This window comes from Mesoplodon densirostris, chromosome 11 (assembly GCF_025265405.1).
Source record: "Mesoplodon densirostris isolate mMesDen1 chromosome 11, mMesDen1 primary haplotype, whole genome shotgun sequence".
NCBI classification, from domain to species: domain Eukaryota; kingdom Metazoa; phylum Chordata; class Mammalia; order Artiodactyla; family Ziphiidae; genus Mesoplodon; species Mesoplodon densirostris.
The window spans coordinates 66,293,408-66,307,908 of record NC_082671.1 but is presented as its reverse complement, the minus strand read 5'-3'; the positions used below and the strand labels follow the sequence as shown (position 1 = coordinate 66,307,908).

The 14,501-nt window shown below is 52.2% G+C and overlaps 1 protein-coding gene across 2 annotated transcripts; it reads right to left on the bottom strand.

The window, feature by feature from the left end:
* Nucleotides 1-4,023: 4,023 nt before the first annotated feature.
* Nucleotides 4,024-12,923, bottom strand: MCAT (malonyl-CoA-acyl carrier protein transacylase). 2 transcript variants are annotated; one of them, XM_060113371.1, is made up of 4 exons: nucleotides 12,466-12,923; nucleotides 11,193-11,280; nucleotides 8,357-8,574; nucleotides 4,024-5,349 (listed from the first exon to the last, which is right to left on the bottom strand). In XM_060113371.1, exons 1-4 carry the CDS (start codon nucleotides 12,883-12,885, stop codon nucleotides 4,930-4,932), a joined length of 1,146 nt encoding a protein of 381 aa, XP_059969354.1. In that variant the 5' UTR covers nucleotides 12,886-12,923; the 3' UTR covers nucleotides 4,024-4,929. The 2 variants fall into 2 exon arrangements, with proteins under 2 accessions (XP_059969354.1, XP_059969355.1); XM_060113372.1 differs by lacking the exon at nucleotides 8,357-8,574 and having other exon boundaries at nucleotides 5,200-5,349.
* Nucleotides 12,924-14,501: the final 1,578 nt, after the last annotated feature.

Sequence of the window (14,501 nt, the reverse complement as noted above, 5' to 3'; positions counted from 1 at the left end):
TGCCTTAGTGCCTGAAGTCTGCCATTAGGGATTATTTCCTTTGGGCTGTCAGTGCCTCCTGTAACTGGGCTGCCTGCTCTCCCCACATCTGCTTAGCCAGCGCTTCCTTCTGGAGCAGTGCAGTCTGTGGGGATTCTCACATCGTGGTGTGGAGAGGGGGCTGGGCGGGGGACACCAGGGGCAGGATGCCAGGCCTCCCACCCTGCGGGCTCGGCCCACCCCAGACCTGGACCCACTGCTGTTTCTAGATCCTGCCAGGTCCTTTGGCCTCTCCCCACCCCCAGTCCCCTACCTCACGCCAACCGGGGGCTGGGGTGAGCCACCTTCTTCCAGCTCCCCCACCCACATTCCACTCCCCCAACCCAGCACCTTCTGCAGCCTTGTCTTCCTGCCCCCTCCTGGGCCCAGGGTTGGGGAGCCTTCCCTGCCCTCCACTCAGCCCCGGAGCTGATCCAGCAGATGCAGCTGCCTCTCCACCTTCCAGCCAGGCTGGTGAGACCCTGCCCCCACTCCAGACCCCGCAGGAGATGCACCCTGCCCACCCCGCCAGCACCTTGCAATCCTCATGACTGAAGGGACCACCTGGACCCCAGGCCTTAGGCCACAGCTCCCCAACGTCTGGCCCCTCACAGCTTTAAGGCCTGACTTCACTCCCTTTCCTGTGTAAGGTGTCACTATGTCAGGCCCTCAGAACCTCATAGGGTGAGCCCAGAATCTCCCAAATCCCAGGCAATTGCTCAGATGCCCCATCTGTGGCAGGCTGCTTCATCTAGAAAGGTCATTTTCTATCCCAGACAAGTACCCCATCCCCACCAAGCTTATAGACCTGGAAGTGACCCCAAGCCTCACCTTGTGTGGATGTACCGACTCCAAGGCCCGGGCACCCACTGTAGAATCAGAGTGGCTAAGGATGTGGCAAGGCCAAAGCCAGAGGCATCTCTTCCAGGAAGTCCTCCCTGACCACCCAGCTTGCTCCATCCTGAGCTCTCAGGACAAAACTGCCCACCCTGGGGCCTCCCTGGTGGCGCAAGTGGTTGAGAGTCCGCCTGCCGACGCAGGGGATACGGGTTCGTGCCCCGGTCTGGGAGGATCCCATATGCCGCGGAGCGGCTGGGCCCGTGAGCCATGGCCGCTGAGCCTGCGCGTCCGGAGCCTGCGCGTCCGGAGCCTGTGCTCCGCAGCGGGGGAGGCCACAGCAGTGAGAGGCCCGCATACCGCAAAAAAAAAAAAAAAAAAAAAAAAAAAAACTGCCCACCCAACCATGTACCCACGTGGTTGTGGCCAGGGTTGCCTGTGGCTTCTCAAGGAGTCGGGGGCTCCTCAGAGAAGAGACAGACTGGAAACACTATATGGGCCCCCCAGGTGGCAGCTGATGCTGGCTGGGCAGTGGCCTCTCCCTGCAGGAGTCTGGGGATACATTCTCCAGGATCATCCTGTCCTGGGGTTTGCAACATTCTTTCCACCCATGGGTATCAGGAGCCCCCACTGTGCTACATCAGCTCTGGTACAGGTTCTGGGGATGTGAAGACGGCATGGGTGCCTGCCTCAGATCTCACACTCATTTTAGGGAAGGAAGAAATGCACATAAATCAGCTAAGAGTATTGTCGGATGTGTTCTGAGGGCACCAAAGGACAGAGAAGATGATGGGGCCTGCGGTGGGTGAGAAAAGTCCTCTCTGAGGAGGGGCTGGGGGATCCGAACTGCAGTACAAAGGCCCTGGGCTGGGAGACAGGCCTGGGCATGGAGGCAGACTGGCCAGCTCGGGGCAGCGTCTGACCCACTGTGTCTCCCAGTTCACACAGCCCTGGGGCCCTGATGAGCTAGCTTGCTACAGCTTTAGCTCCCACACAGTGCTTGACCTTCTGAGCAGACGCGGTTCCGGCCATTTGGGCCAGCACTTCACTCTCATCTGCTCCAGACAAGCCCGCCCGACTAGGGGGAAACTGAGGCCCAGAGGTAGGGGACTTGACCAAGGGGACCCAGGCTTCCATCACACCAGGATCCTCCTCCCATCCCAATCAGATTGGGATCCAGAGTCAAACCCGCTCTGGCTGCTCCACGTGGCAGTTTCCACAGTAGCGGAAAGATGCTCAGCCCTTAGGAGCTGAGAGTGGCTTCAATCTGAGTCAAAAGCAATACCAGAAAGCACTCTCCAGTCCCTAAAAGGAAGAGCCAGAGGCCTGTCCCTCTCAGGTAGAGGGCAGGGGTGACGTGTGGTCACCCACTGGCCTCATGATTCCTAGAGACTTTCCACACGGTGCCCCCCGATCTCCTGCAGCAGTTCTATGGCAGGCCCTGGGGCACTGCCGCACGCACAGTGGACACACAGACCACGGGAGGGGAGCGGTGCCCAGTTCCAGGTAGACCTGGGGAGTCAAGTGGCTGGAAGGAGAAGCAGGCCAAGGTTCTCCACGGACATGGAACCAGAGATGTGGTGGCAGGTGCGAGTCCAAACTCGGGGTGGGCTAGATCCTGCGGACCAAGGACAGCACTGGTATCTTCCCCAAGGGGCAGGAACTGTCCAAGGTCCTGCCAAAGAACAGGATGTAGGGTCCACCGTGGCCCCCAGGCCCTCACCCTAGGACTCCTCCCAAAGCTCCGGTCACAATCCCCTGCCTCTGTCACTTGTCCAGATTCAGGGTCAGCAGGGGCAGGGGAAGGGCCTGCTCACCCAACCCTTCAGGGCTCCTGCAGTAGAGATGCAGCCCTGCCCACCTGCGTCCCTGAGTTCCCTCCTACTGGGCAGCCCTTGAGGCAAAGAGCTATGTCCAGAGGAACAGTAAGGCCTGCAGGCAGGCCCGCCCGCCCTCCACGGCTACTCTGGCTCCCTTGTGTGGGACTGTACCTAGAGCTGCCCGCAGACCAGCCAGACACCCACAGCCTGGACCGTGCAGGTAGCTTGCTTTCTCAGAGCTCTCAGCAAAGGGGATTCCAACAGCCTCAGCATTGTTTAAAAACAATAACAAAGTTCTCTGTGAAGGCTTGAAATTTTCTAACAAAGTTTTAAGAAATATAATAGTTCTTTCTTCATTGTGCTCCAAAGAGCATGCAAACTCGGGCCATGGTGAAAACTGGGTTCTGTGGCAATATATGCAGTGGTTCTCAGTGTGGAAGGGCTGTGGGAACGTGTGGGCATGTTTGGGGTCACAATGCCCGGAAATGCTACTGGCATGTAATGGCTAGGGGCCAGGACAGCTGCCCACAAGCGCGGGACAGTCCCATACAATGAAGACCAGTTCTGCTCAAAGGCCAACAGGGCCCCAGTTGAGAAACACAGAACTAAAAATGAGAAACCCTTAGGAGTTTGGGTTTTGAGTTTGAATCACTTTGCTGTACACCAGAAACTGATACAACACTGTAAATCAACTAGACTTCAATTAAAGAGAAACCCTACCCAGGGTTTGACATGTGCCTACACAGCAGCAACATTTAAAGACAAGCTCAGGGGACTTCCCTGGTGGTCCAGTGGTTAAGACTTCCCCTTCCAATGCACGGGGTGCAGGTCGGGGAGCTAAGATCCCACATGCCTCGAGGCCAAAAAACCAAAGCAAAACAGAAGCAATAAAGACTTTAAGAATGGTCCACATCAAAAAAACAACAAAAAAAAGTGCTTCCCTGGTGGTGCAGTGGTTAAGAATCCACCTGCCAATGCAGGGGACATGGGTTCAAGCCCTGGTCCAGGAAGATCCCACGTGCCGCGGAGCAACTAAGCCTGTGCGCCACAACTACTGAGCCTGCACTTTAGAGCCCACGAGCCACAACTACTGAGCCCGCGCGCCTAGAGCCTGCATTCCACGAGAAGCCACTGCAGTGAGAAGCCTGCGCACTGCAACGAAGAGTAGCCCCCGCTCGCTGCAACTAGAGAAAGCCCGCGCGCAGCAACGAAGACCCAATGCAGCCAAAAATAAAGAATAAATTTTTTAAAAAATCTTAAAAAAAAACCCCAAAAAACAAGCTCAGAGATTTCATTCCCAATATGGTTTTCCTACTATTGCTGAATAATGAAAAAATCACCCAAGAAGTTTAGAATGACTCATATTTAATAACGGACGTTAGGAGCAGAGAATCTGCGCTCCGCTCCTGGTGTGGAGCAGCCCAGGATAAGCTCTGCGGGCAGGCCTGGGCCGAACCAGGCCCCGGGCACACAGCAGGCGCTCCATGATTGTGGTCTAAAGGGAAGACTGGGGGTGGGGGAGGAAACAGAGCCCTCTGCCGCCCTCCCCGCACCACTCCCGCCTTGCTAAAGGACCCTCTTGCCTACCAAGGCAGAGGCCACTCACTCCCTGGCATACAGCAGGCACTCAATACTTTCTGTGCGGTAAGTAAACAGATGGGGCCCTGGGTGTCCCAACTGTTGAGTGAAGGGGTGGACGGAATGGCTGCCAAAGCCCACTGGGTCCTAAAGCCCTTTGACTCCAGTGATAAAGGAGCTAAGGCTTTGGCCGTGTGTGGCCAGAGGATGCCGGGGCAGCAGAGGAGCCCGTCTGGCACTGGTCAGCCTTGTGGCCATGCCACCTGCCCACGGCACCAGGCCAGGCCTTCCCAGTCCTCAGAACACACCTGCCAGCCAGGTTGTTCCAGCCCCTAGTACAGAGGAGCCCCTGCGCCCCTGAGAGCGGGGGTGGGGTGGGGGGTGGGGGTGGTGCTGCTCAAGAGGCAGGGCGGGAACTCACCAGTCTTCACAGAACCGTCAGGGCTGCATCTCTCCCCAGCACTCGAACGTGTTTCAAGGGGGGAGAAATGGACTGTGTCACGTAAAGAAATACTCATTTTCAGTGCTTTTTATGTGGCATTCAAAGCACTCTGCAAACAATCCCTCCCTATCACTTGGAGGCGGCGGCCTGGCTGGGCTCGGCCCACTGGAGCCCCTTCGGCCTCCTCAGCCACGCCCCCTCCACGCCAAGGTCCTCGGGAGGCCCCTACAGGTTCTAGTCCAGGTCCTCGGCAGCCTCCTGCACCTCCACGTGACTGTAGGACCTCCAGGCCTGCAGGTTACAGCTCTTCAGGATGGTTCCCAGCTGCTTCCCAGGTCCTACTTCAAAAGTTTTGGGGAACTCGGTGCCTTTCTTCCTCTCATATATGGTGTGCATCGTCTGCTCCCACTTCACCGGGGAGACCACCTGCTGGACCAGCAATTTCTGGATGTGTTTTGGATGCATGTATCTATTCCCATTAACGTTTGAGTGGACGGACACCAGAGGCTTCTTGACATCAATTGCTTTTAAAACTTGTGCCAGGGGCTCCAAAGCTGGCTCCATGAGGCTGGTATGGAACCCACCGCTAACTGGCAACATCTTGGTGCGCCTGAAGTGATACTTGGAGGAATTCTTCTGGAGAAACTGCAGAGCCTGGAAGCAAAAGAAGGGAGGTTTAAGCCAAGCAAATCTTAGGGGAAGAAACAGAGAGGCAGTCACCACTGGCTGATGTCATCACAGTCCTACGTATAGGATATGCTTATCTCTACACACCAGCACATGTTATTTCATCCTGCACAGCTGTAAAGTCAGTGTCCCAGAAGCCCTCACTAGCCCGGTGGCCCCAGGCAACCTCTTTGAACTTCTTTTACTCCATAAAATGAGCACAATTTCACCTACTTCGTAAGATTGCTGGGAAGTGATCATATAGGAGGTATCTGATGAACGAAAAAGCAGTATCTAGTAAGTGTTAGTTTTCAATTAGAATTCTGCTACTCTTCATAATTTTTTTAAGCCTGTTTTCTTGTTACTCCATAACCTTCAAGATGAAAATTCACAAGATTCCAAGCCTCACTTCACAATCCAAGGTCTGAAACCCCTCATCTGGGGTTCTCTAGAGAAGACAAGAGCTTGATTAAAAGGGGCCTCTGGGACTAACAGGCCCAAGCTTAGAACCACTTGCAAACATCTTTAAAACAGTATATATTCTTAAGAGACCCTGTGCCCTCAGGACATAGCCCAAGGCCTACCACCCTGACAGCCCTTCACTGGGATCCACCAAAGGCCTTCCTATGCACTAAGCCGTCTGCCACGTCCCTCCAACCTGACACCATCCACGGCCTGCTCAGAAGCTGGGCCAGCTGCTCCTGAAGACTCAAGGTAAGTCATGGCAGCTGCATGACTTGGGCACTTTTACTTCGCCTGTCAGTGCCTGTTTCCTCACCTGTAAAATGGTGATAACAACAATAGTTAATAGGGCTATGAAGAACTATGCTTGGTATACAAACCCTATAGAAGGGTAGCAATTATTAACTTGTTACCAAGCCCATCCATGTCCACTGGAAAAAATACAGCAGGGTCTGGAGTTCCCTGGTGGCCTAGTGGTTAGGATTCCAGGCTTTCACTACCGTGGCCCAGGTTCAATCCCTGATTGAGAAACTGAGATCCGGCAAGCCGTGCGGCACGGCCAAAAAAAACAAACAAAAAAAACAAACAAAAAAAACCAGCAGGGTAGCTATTTGTGCCCCCGAAAAGTAGGAGGGATTAATATTTTTGGTTGGATGGTGCTCGTTCGTCCCTCTCTGTGGGCCCCGCCCTGCAGGAGTTTAGCCTGCTGCCCAGGCATGGCCAGTTCAGCCCGAGGCTCATCATGTGTCGCTCCCCTCTGCCGTGGGTGAGTCCATCTGTTCCACACCGAGGCTGCTCAGCTGCCTGAGCCTTGGGACGAAATCCGAGTGGAGCAGAGCCCAGCACAGCGAACCGTCATGGAGTGTGAGCCATGCGTGTGGGAAGCACAGAGGGGTCTGGGCTGTCACTGCAGCAGAGTCTAGCCTGACCTGCTGACCTGGTGCTTCACACCCAATCCCACGCTCCATCCACCCCCACCTCACTGAGGGATGCGCCCCCAGCACCTCTCTGAACAGGAGACTCTTGGACTTCACAGCCCAAGCCCTTCCCACCATGCCTGGACACTTCTGATCACCGGCACCTACGGAGACAGCTACTCGGTGGCACTTCTGCACCACTGCCACGGCCTCTAGGTGCTTTCCATGGGAAGTCTCTGGATTCATCCAACTCAAGTCCCAGGTCAGGGCCACAGGAGTCAAGGATACAGCCTCAGGGTCCAGAGGCTCCTGTGGCTGGCTCTCAAGCCAGGCATGGGTCTAGCAAAGGGCAAGGAGTTTTTTCACATCCACTGTTGGAAAGGGACTCACCTGCTCAGGGGACTCTGCCTGCACCTGAGCTCTTTGCTGCAGCACTTCCAACAGCACCAAAGGCCAAACCTGGGAATCCCAAGAATCGCCACCTGCACTGGATGCCCACCTGTCTGGGAGCCTGGGAGACACCTGCCTTGACTGGGGGGCCCCTCCTGGCCCACTTATGGGCTTCCTTCCAAGGCTATTAATGGGAATAGGCAACCAGCTCCGTGATTCGCTCGGGGCCACCATAGCTGGTCTTCCCGTCATCTCAGAACTGCCCCAGAGCCTCTCACTGATTCAGAGGAGATACATAAGGACACCTGCGTACTGGCAAGGCCTTAACAGGGAGATGAACCAACATGGTCAAGTGGAGGAAACCTGGACTTCAGAGGGACATGGACGGGAGCTCTCACCCTGCCTCCACCACCACTAAGCACGTGGCTCTGTGCCTCAGCTTCCCGGTGTAGAGCTCCCGTCCACAGAGCACAGGACCAGACGGAGGACGAGAGGAGACAAGACGGGGAAGCACCCATCTGGTCTGCACTCAACACTCCCCAGCCAGGCACACGGTACAGAACTGCCCCTTCCGTCGGGCGCTCCTGTCCACCTGGGATGCCCTGCTCTTGGCAACCTCATCCTCCAGGCACCGCCTCCTGGCACCCTGGTAGTCAGCCTGACCCTTACTGTGCTCTGAAACCTGGAGTCATCCATTCACAGCCAGCCTTCCTTTGACAGCAGGAACCCCGGCTGATCTGTCCTTGTGTCCTCAGTGCTTGCCACACAGGAGCTGCCCGAGAAAGGATGTCTGGGGCAGCAGTGAGTGGAAGGATGGACAGAAGGAAAGGGTGCAAAAACAGACACCTAAGAAAAAGTACAGCAGGGCAGAGTAACCCAGCAGGAAACAGTTTCTCTCTCTAAAGAAGCAACTGGATCAGAGGCTGTGAGAAGCCCAGAATGTATCACAGGAAGGCCCTGGAGATCATCTGGCCCAGCCCTTTACTTTCCACGTGGGCTGGGAATTTGCCCAAGGTCTGTATGTCGGGGAGCGGAGATAGTACCCCAGCCTCCTGCCTCTCTCTGCAGTGCTCGCTCCACCACACACACCCCTGGCCCCCAGATGCCTCCCAAGGACCAGGGCTGGGCAGAGCACCTGTTACACTCTGTGCGCTCCCAGGTGTGGAATAATTCCAACCTTCTGTACTGGACTGGGGTCTAGGAAGGTTGCTCCCGTGAACACCAACCTCCAGGTGTCCTGAGATCACCCTGCAGTCAGGAAAGAGGTAGTTGGACACCTCACACACGGGGTTCTCTATGCCCAAAGTCTTGCAGTGCTCCTGGGCTTCCAGACAGGCAAAGGTGAACTTGGACTGAGGCTGGCCGAGGACGGACAACATCCCACTGGGGACAGCTTCTGAGGCTTCCTGCATGGCCTCAGCTCGGATTTTCACTGCATACAAACCTACCCAGAGAGAAGTGCATTTGGAAAAATCAAGGCACGTAATGGAGAAGAGAAGCCCAGACCCAAAACACAAAGCACAAATTCCACACTGTGTGCTGGAGACATTGATATTGGTATCCAACACCAGTCTACAAGCCGCAGTTCTACATATCTGAACCATACATATATGGTACCACTATCATCAAAAGGCAGGGTGCTGTCCCTGGTACAACCTCAGTGTCCACTGACAGATGGATAAAGAAGACGTGGTACATATACATGATGGAATATTAGTCTAAAAAAGAATGAAATAATGCCACTTGCAGCAACATGGCTGGACCTAGAGATTATCATACTAAGTGAAGTTAGAAAGAGAAAGACAAATACCATGTATCACTTATATGTGGAATCTAAAATACGACACAAACGAACATATCTACAAAACAGAAACAGACTGAGATATAGAGAACAGACTTGTGGCTGCCAAGGGGGAGGGAACGTGGGGGAGAGAAGGATTGGGAGTTGGGGATTAGCACGTGCAAACTATTATATACAGGATGGATACAACAAGGTCCTACTGTAGAGCACAGGGATATACATCCAATATCCTGTGATAAACCATAATGGAAAAGAATATGAAAAAGCATATATGTATAACTGAATCACTTTGCTGTACAGCAGAAATTAGCACAACATTGTAAATCAACTATACTTCAATAAAATTTAAAAACAGAACAAAAAAGAATGGACTGCAATTACTGGACAGCTATCATCCTGGTCCTGGGCCTTCTCCCTGCTGGGGAGGGAGATGACCAGACCAAGGAGTGGTTAAGGGACCAATCCAGGGTTTGATGGGACAACAAAGTCTGAGGAACAAACCCTGCACCCTTTCTCTCTAACACACCTTCGTTCACCCGGCACCGTATATGTCTGTACTGGACTTTTAGCCCTTACACAAGCAGAACTGTGGAGCAAATACATTAAAAGCCTGTGTTAGCAGGCAGGAGAGAACCCACAGCAACGTGGAAACCCTCCCAGGCAGGCATTAAATAACTATGCAAATTGTCAAGTGAAAAAACACAGAACGTCAATAATCCTGCAAATTACATACACATAAAACTGTATTTGTATAAAATGGTTTTATTAGGATGTGGAAATATGAAAAAAAATTTCCACTTCCTTGATAATGCTTCCTTCCTATAATGCTTTTTTAAAAAACAATGAGGTGAATTTCACATGAAATATAACCAGTTTCAAGTGTATAATTCAGTGGTATTTGTTGTGTTCATGTTGTACAACCACCAGCTCTAGTTTCAAAACTTTCCATCAGCCCATACTACACCTCATTTCTCCTTCCCTCCATCCCCGGTAACCTCTAATCTGTTGTCTCTCTGGATTTATGTATTCTGGACATTTCATATAAAAATATGTGATTTTTGTGTCTGGCTTCTTTCACTTAGCATGTTTTTGATGTTCATCCACACTGCAACATAAGTATTTCATTTCTTTTTATGGCTGAATAATATTCCACTGGATGGATCTACTACAATTTGTTTATCCATTCATCTGATTATGGACATTTGGATCATTTCCACCTTTTGGCTATTATGAATAATGCTGTTATAAACATCTGTGTACAGGTTTTTCTGTGTGGACTTATGTTTCCATTTCTTAGGTATAGACCTGTGAGTAGAACTATTGGGTCACATGGTAATTCTGTGCTTAACTTGAGGAACCACCAAATTGTTTTCCACAATGGTTGCACCACTTTACATTTCACCAACAATGTGTGAGGTTCCTACATCCTTGTCAACACTTATTATTTTCCTCGTTTGTTTTTTAAATTAAAGCCATCCCAGAGGGTATGAAGTGGTACCCCACTGTGGTTTTGAGTTGCATTTCCCTAATGATTGGTGATGTTGCACATCTTTTCATGTGCTTATTGGTCCTTCGTATATCTTCTTTGGAGAAATGTCTATTCAAGTCCTTTGTATTTAACTATAAGCAAAAATGTTTACATGTTTATACACAAAAATCTTAAGAAGTGGAACTGGTGTGGCTCAAGATCAAACACTGATTTATTCTTTTTCACTTAATGAGAATCTATTGATGATCTACCACACGACAGGCACTGGAGGTACACGAGTGGACTAAGAATGCACGTAAGTAGTGGGAGACACTAAAGCAAGAAGATTTCACAAGACTACAAGAAGAAAGAAACTCCCTAATGAACCCTTCAGGCTTAAAAGGGAATCAAGGTGAAGTCTGGTCCTCAGGTCCCATTGTCACCCCCACCCATGGCTCCCTTCTCTATTACCCCTGAGTAGGTCCAGAATTATTTTTGGTAGTGCCCCTTGTCCTCAGTGAGCCCAGCAAGACAATACTGCATGCATAAAACCAGACCTTGGGACTTTCCTGGTGTTCCAATGGTTAAGAATCTGCCTTCCAATGCAGGGACGTGGGTTCGATCCCTGGTCACGGAACTAAGATCCCACGTGCCACAGGGCAACTAAGCCCGTGCGCTCTGGAGCCCACGCTCCACAACGAAAGATCCCCCATGCCACAACTAAGACTCGATGTAGCCAAATAAATAAATATTTTTTAAAAAAAACCCCAAAACCAAACCTCTTCCTACGTACCTTCACAAAATTCCATGGCTCCAGCAAACACTAGGGCTGCAAATTCTCCCACACTGAATCCAGCAGCAGCAACACAGTTCTCGATAACCTGCAGCGACACATGCAGAAGAACATGAGGCCAAGTTCTCAGGCGAGTTCAGTCCGGGGCTCTGCACTTGCAAGCTGACAGGGGTTCAGCAGTTCAGTGAGCCAGGTTCTGCTGGCCTGGTGCTCCAGCTAGAAGACAACACACAGAAGTGGCCTTGACTATCACTGATCCAGCCCTTGACTGATGAGAAACTTTAACGGGCAAGGCAAGTTAAAGCCTACTGGCGGACTCCTTGGTTGAGCTGTGATGCCAACCCAGGGCTCTGGATTCTCTTGCTTCTGCCCTGGTGCTGCCTCTCAGGCTGATGGAGACGCAGGACGCTACGTACAGAAGTTAAGAGCATGACCTTCAGAGTTACCTCTGGATTTGATTTTTAGCATGGGAGAGTTCCCTAACGTCTGCGCCTCAGTCATCTCATCTGTGAAATGGGGAGAGCAGCAGGACCGACCTCACAGGGCTGCTGAGAATTACATGGAGATAACACCCCTAAATCGCTCAGCACAGACCTGGCCCGGGACAGGCACTGGATGAATGTTATTATCATGACTCGACATGACCACTTAAACTAATTCCTTTAATATCTGAGTCTTCTTTCCTTACCCACAAAGTAACAGTACTTACCTCACAAGGCTGTTGTGAGGATGAAATGGGGTAAAGTACGAGCTTAACATTTACTGTTGTGATAATATTAATAGCAATCATTTCACAACGTCAAGTGAACTGATACTTTCAGATATCACCTTCTCAATGACCCTTCCTTTAAGGGTGAAACTTAATCCTTCTAAAATCATTTAGTAATTAATTAAATGATTAAGGATCATTTAAAATCGCAACACTGCCCTCCACTCCCTGGCCCCTTTCCCTGCTCTATTCTTCTTCCTGAAACATTTATCTTTAACACACTATGTAATTTACATAGCATATTTATTCTCTATTATCTATCTCCTTGCCCTAACATGCAAGCTCCCCAAGCGCGGGGATCCTTGTTTTGTTTGTTGTAGGCTGTATCCCCTGGGCCTACAACAGTGCCCGGCACGGTGGGAACTCAGTAAGGATCTGCCGAACAGATGAGACGTTGGAGCACGCCGGCCTGGCAGGCTGGAGCCTCGGCTGGACCACGACCTAGCTGTGAGAGCTCGGGCAGAGCCCATTCTCCCCGGCCTGCCACCGGGCTTCGGGCCTCACCGCGGGCTGCAGGTGATGCAGTTTCTCGACGGCGGCCAGCGAAGCCACGAAGACGGCGGGCTGGCAGTGCACGGTGCGGTCCAGGGCCTCCTGCGGCCCATGCAGGCTCAGCTCCAGCAAGTCGTAGCCCAGCACGCGGCGGGCGGCGGCGTAGAGCTCGCGGACCCGCGGGTAGCGGAGCAGACCGCGGCCCATGCCCACCACCTGGCTGCCCTGCCCGGGGAAGAGCAGTACCGAGCACTGGCCCGGCAACCGCCGCACCGAGGCCTCCCGGGGCCCTTCCTCCGCCGCTGTCGCATCTCGCAGCAGCTCCTCCACGTCCACCGCGCCTGGGGGAGGCAGCAAGAGGCTCGAGGCGCAGCGGCGGCAGCTCACGCCCCGGCCCCAGGCCCACGCAGCCCGCGCGACCCGGACGTTCATGCTGAGGAACCGGCCCCACGCGCGTTACCAGGGCGACCGAGGCCCGACTGCGGCGGCGCAGCGCGGCGCGGTCCTTGACGCATTTCCTGCCGGCGGGCCGAGGCACCGCCGGGCGGGAAGAAAGGTTCCGCTGTTACCGATTCCGTCCCTGCTCTGAAACTGTCGGCTGTGCGCCGGGTGATCCACACGCTTACCTAAACCTCCGCAGGAAAAAATAAAACGCGACACCGCACCACAATGAGCCCTCAAACATATTTATTAAGTAAACAACTCAATGCAATGTAATATTCAACCTAGCATGGGAAAAGTACTTGAAACCCTTCCACATTCTTTCTTGTATCTGATTTTCCCAGCACTGTCCTCTCTTTTATGTTTCCTACAAACCAGACACGGTGCCAGGCACAAAATAATCATCCAATTAATATTTGTCCCGTTGAACAAAGCCCTGGATATTTTTCAGACATTAGTCTGTTTAATTCCTCACAGCAACGCTGTAACGAATACGTGCTATTATTATCCTCAGTTTACACATGAGTAGACAAGGGCTCAAAGACAGGTGGTTAGTGACAAAAGGAGGATTGGAAGTTGGGGTGCGAGGTTGGGTCAGAGAGAGTCTAATTCTGACCTCATCTCTAACTACACCCCTTTACGCCCCTGCTCCTCTTTCATTCCCTGCCAGCCTCTTCTAAGGAGCCCAGGACACACACACACACACACACACAAGCTCACTCCACACCTCAGAATGAGAAAGATCTAGGTAGACCTGAGGTAGGAGATAGATGGACCGCTGGGCTGCACAGCTGGGGTTTGTCAAGTGGAGTAAAATTGAAGCTTTGTTCTCACCCAGGCACTCTAAGGACAAAGCTAGTGGCAGAAGCTGAGCTCTGCTAAGGTAAAGAGATAAGGCGCCCACTCCTGAGGTCAATAAAAACTTCCCTGTCTGCACATACGCACGCAGGAAGGCTCCTTGGGGGTCGGAAAGGGAGCAGCCGCCACCCCATAGTATGTGTAGACACACACCCAGCTAGAAGGCCTCTGCAGTGGGATCCATCTTAGCAAAATGTTGCACATGCATGTTGGGGAGGGTTCTGGGACCCGTCAGGTGTGAAAAAAGAAACGAGATAATTGGCAAAATGTAAACAAAGACCCGAAGAACTGTCCTATATACATGATTTAAATCACCTCTTTACTGAGCTCCTCATTCAGGACTCCCACACTCCTCTCTGCGGGTGTATTTCTGGCTAGCTTCTGACTTACTGCCCACCCACCCCCCATTAGAGAGGAGGCCCCGTAGCCTTTCCCTCCAGGTGTGTATTTCTGTCCTGATTCTGTCTTAATCAAACTGTTTGTGAGCTCTCCCACATGTTATGCTGTGTCTCTAATAATAAACTTTGTACCTGATTTTACAGTTTTTGCCTCCTTGAAACATTCTTGCTTTCAAATGGGGGAAAGAGCTAGGGCCCCTTTGCTTCTAGTCTCTAGCCCCTCGTGGTCTAGCGGCTACGATTCCTGGTTTTCACCTAGGCTACCCAGGTTCGACTCCTGGGCAGGGAACTACAATCTCTCTTCAGAACCGCTCACTGCTGTCTCTCTGAGATCAGACTTACATCATCAAG